The sequence below is a fragment of the Notechis scutatus genome, chromosome 3, assembly GCF_049901735.1.
Source record: "Notechis scutatus isolate UNSWTSFEM ecotype Mainland chromosome 3, rNotScu1.2, whole genome shotgun sequence".
Taxonomy (NCBI): Eukaryota; Metazoa; Chordata; class Lepidosauria; order Squamata; family Elapidae; genus Notechis; species Notechis scutatus.
The window spans coordinates 119,225,155-119,228,531 of record NC_142011.1 but is presented as its reverse complement, the minus strand read 5'-3'; the positions used below and the strand labels follow the sequence as shown (position 1 = coordinate 119,228,531).

At 48.4% G+C, this 3,377-nt stretch overlaps 1 protein-coding gene across 1 annotated transcript; it reads left to right on the top strand.

Annotated features, from left to right (window-relative positions):
* Positions 1–249: 249 nt before the first annotated feature.
* Positions 250–2,317, top strand: NKX2-2 (NK2 homeobox 2). The gene is made up of 2 exons (XM_026672465.2): positions 250–570; positions 1,699–2,317. The coding sequence occupies exons 1-2, from the start codon at positions 312–314 to the stop codon at positions 2,256–2,258; spliced, it is 819 nt and encodes a 272-aa protein (XP_026528250.1). The 5' UTR covers positions 250–311; the 3' UTR covers positions 2,259–2,317.
* The last annotated feature ends 1,060 nt before the right edge of the window (positions 2,318–3,377 follow it).

Below are 3,377 nucleotides of genomic sequence, written 5' to 3'. Positions count from 1 at the left end.
CACCTTGGCATTTTTCCTGGAGTTACAAAGTCTTGAGGAAGCCCGCGTCGCCCCCCCGCCCCCGGTTCCCCGGTTCTCCGTTGCCCAAGCCTGAAACAGCAGATAGTCTATGTCCAAAGACGGCAGCTGATTTTTGTGTCCCCCCGCCATCCGCCACCACCCCAGCCTTTCCTTTCGTCTTTCGTCCCCATCCCCCAACCCCCTTCCCTCTTCTCTCTCCCACCCACCCACCCCTTTTCCCGGTGTTTGGCGAACCAAGAGGATTGACAAACTGGTCCTTCAAAGTTTCCTGCATAAAAATTGACCAGAATATGTCTCTAACCAACACAAAGACTGGCTTTTCTGTAAAGGACATCTTGGACTTGCCTGACACCAATGACGAAGACGGATCCATCGCGGAAGGGGGGGAGGAAGAGACGGAGGGCTCGGAGTCCCCCCAAAAGCCGGGTGTTTTGGGGACAACCGCATTGGACGCTGTTCAGACACTGCCTCTGAAGAACCCCTTTTATGACAATACTGATAATCCCTACACGCGTTGGCTTGCCACCACCGAGAGCATCCAGTATTCTTGTAAGTAAGCAAACTTACACATTGGGGTTCCCTCTTATTGTGAGCTTGCTCCCTCCCACCCCAAGACTTGGATGAACCGTGATAGCTCTTGTTACTTTTTCTCCGCCAAATTGGTTGCCTTTTAAAGTTCCTTTTGGAACAAGTAACTAAACATAAAGGGTTTTCTTTTCTAAAGATGCTAATAGGATAAATAATAGGGTTGAATCCTTATTTATTTAGGGGTTTTGAGGGGAGGGGCGAAGAATACGAGCTAAGCCCATCCTAAATAGATTTTAAAACTCCCCTTCAGCTCAGCTGCTTTCTCCTCTCTTTCCCGAGTCGTCCTCTCTACTTTTCTAACGAACAGAGCATGCTTTGTGGGAAAATTTTGGATGGCCTTGCTTTAGACGTTTGTAAATCGCCCCAGGCTCTGCTGGATCAAAGAATGACTTGTTGAATTGTCCTTTAAAAATCAATCCACGTAGCCCAGAAAGAAGAAATCCGTTCTGTTTGTTTTTAAGGGAATTGTCCAAAGTCCAAATGCTGTTTTAAGAGAAGACATTTCAATCTAGGGAAGGTCTCCTCCGCACAACTCTCACGCAGAAGAGAACTGCGGACTGCGCTCGCTATGGTTAGTTTTAAAAAGTGGGTTGTTCCAGACCAAACTGTTCTATATTTAGTGTCCTGCAAAATTACTAAAATCCATGCGTTTTGTCTTTATCTTGTATATTTCTGTGTGTATCTTTTCATGTACGCTCTATGTGTACGACACGCATTTAATAGAAAGAAAAATAAAGCGCCCCATAATCCCAGAGAAGGGAGGGAGAAGGAGTGGGTAAACATGATAAACAAACACCGGAGGTCGATGTTAGGCGCAGCGCGCCATCCAAATATTCCAAGGGAGGCGAGCTTTCCCCTTACAAAACCGTTCCGTGGCGAAGACGCGCCTTTCCGACCGGGCAGGGACCAAGGGCGCCCGCCCGCTGGCAAAGGCCCCGGGACCCTATTTTCTCCCCCCAGGCCAGCCAAGCAGCGAGCCGACAAGCATCAGCGCCTGGCGGGACCCTGTGGTGGGGAAGGGGGCGTCTGCTGTCCCACCCGGCCGCCCCCCTCCCTTCTGAGTCGTTTCCTTTGTGGCTTTCCCCACAGTGCACGGCTTGACGTCCAGCAACTCCCAGCAGGACTCGGCGTCCAAATCTCCGGAGCCTTCCGCGGACGAGTCCCCGGACAACGACAAGGAACCTTCGAGCAACGGCGACTCGGGGAAGAAGCGGAAAAGGCGTGTGCTTTTCTCCAAAGCGCAGACTTACGAGCTGGAGAGGCGCTTCAGGCAGCAGCGGTACCTCTCGGCGCCCGAGAGGGAGCACCTGGCCAGCCTGATCCGCCTCACCCCGACGCAGGTGAAGATCTGGTTCCAGAACCACCGCTACAAGATGAAGCGGGCCCGGGCCGAGAAAGGTATGGAAGTGACTCCTCTCCCCTCCCCGCGCCGGGTGGCCGTGCCGGTTTTAGTCAGGGACGGCAAGCCGTGCCACACGCTCAAAGCCCAGGACTTGGCTGCCGCCACCTTCCAGGCGGGCATCCCCTTCTCAGCCTACAGCGCCCAGTCTCTCCAGCACATGCAGTACAATGCCCAGTACAGCTCGGCCGGCACCCCCCAGTACCCGACAGCGCACCACTTGGTACAAGCCCAGCAGTGGACTTGGTGAACGCTCGGGAGGCCCAGGACTCGCGGGTGGATCGAGGGCCGATAAGACTTCGGGGCGGGTGGGGGGCCGGGGTTGAGCTCGGGAGGGGCTCGCTTCTTCCTTCCTTGGGGCGGGGGTCGGTTTCCATTCTTCGGGGGTGTTTTGTGCTCCATGTTTACAAGAAAAAATGCGACGTTGCTAGTGGTCTTGTCTACCTACAACGACAAATTTTAAATAATTATAATAAGAATAAAAAGAATAAAAACGGAATGCTCTCGTGATTTTTGTAAAGCATGCTTTGTGAGACTGAAGCTGGGCTCGAACAAAAAAAAATCAAAGAAGTAAGATTTCAAAATGAAAAAAAAGAACTTTATTTCTCAAGGTGGAAATAAACTTCTGACAATTACTAAAGATTTTAACTAGCGAGTATTAAATATGGTAGGTTGCTATGTCTAAGGGAGGGCTTTACTTTTGGGTTGTTTCTTATTAAGAGTTACCCCCCAATCTACAACTGTACAAAGCCAAAAGAACAAAACATACAGGTCTATTGTACACGCGTGTGTGCTTTAAAACACACGTGTTTTCAAGGATACATAAATGCGCGCTCGTACACACGCATATAAGGATCGTCTTCATATAATTTTGCATATATATATATATATATATATATATATATATATATATATATATATATATATATATATATATATATATATATATATATATATATATTGCATAAATATAATATTTAAATATATATATCTTTGTAGGTATTTTATTACTGGTATATTTTTCTCTGGGTTTTGTTCAGGCTTTTTAAACGCAAGTTAACGAGTTTCTTCTGTCGGAAACAAAAGGGTGTCTTTTTGCTTTCTTTCTTTGAAACACTTCAATAGTTCGAGTTTGGGCAGGTTTGGCCACATTGGGGAACTTCCTAGGAATTAGGCGTAGTTAAATTCGATCTCTAAAGTTTGGCTCAATCTGGTAACTCATTGTAGGAATACGAGATGTGCCTCTTCAGACGAAGTTCGCTCTGAGCCTGTCCCGGTAGCCCGAAATCCCGAAGCTCGGAGTCGCAAAATACTGGAGACCCAGCGCACTTCCTTCCACCATGGAGCTGAGCTTTGCCCCGACCCCAAA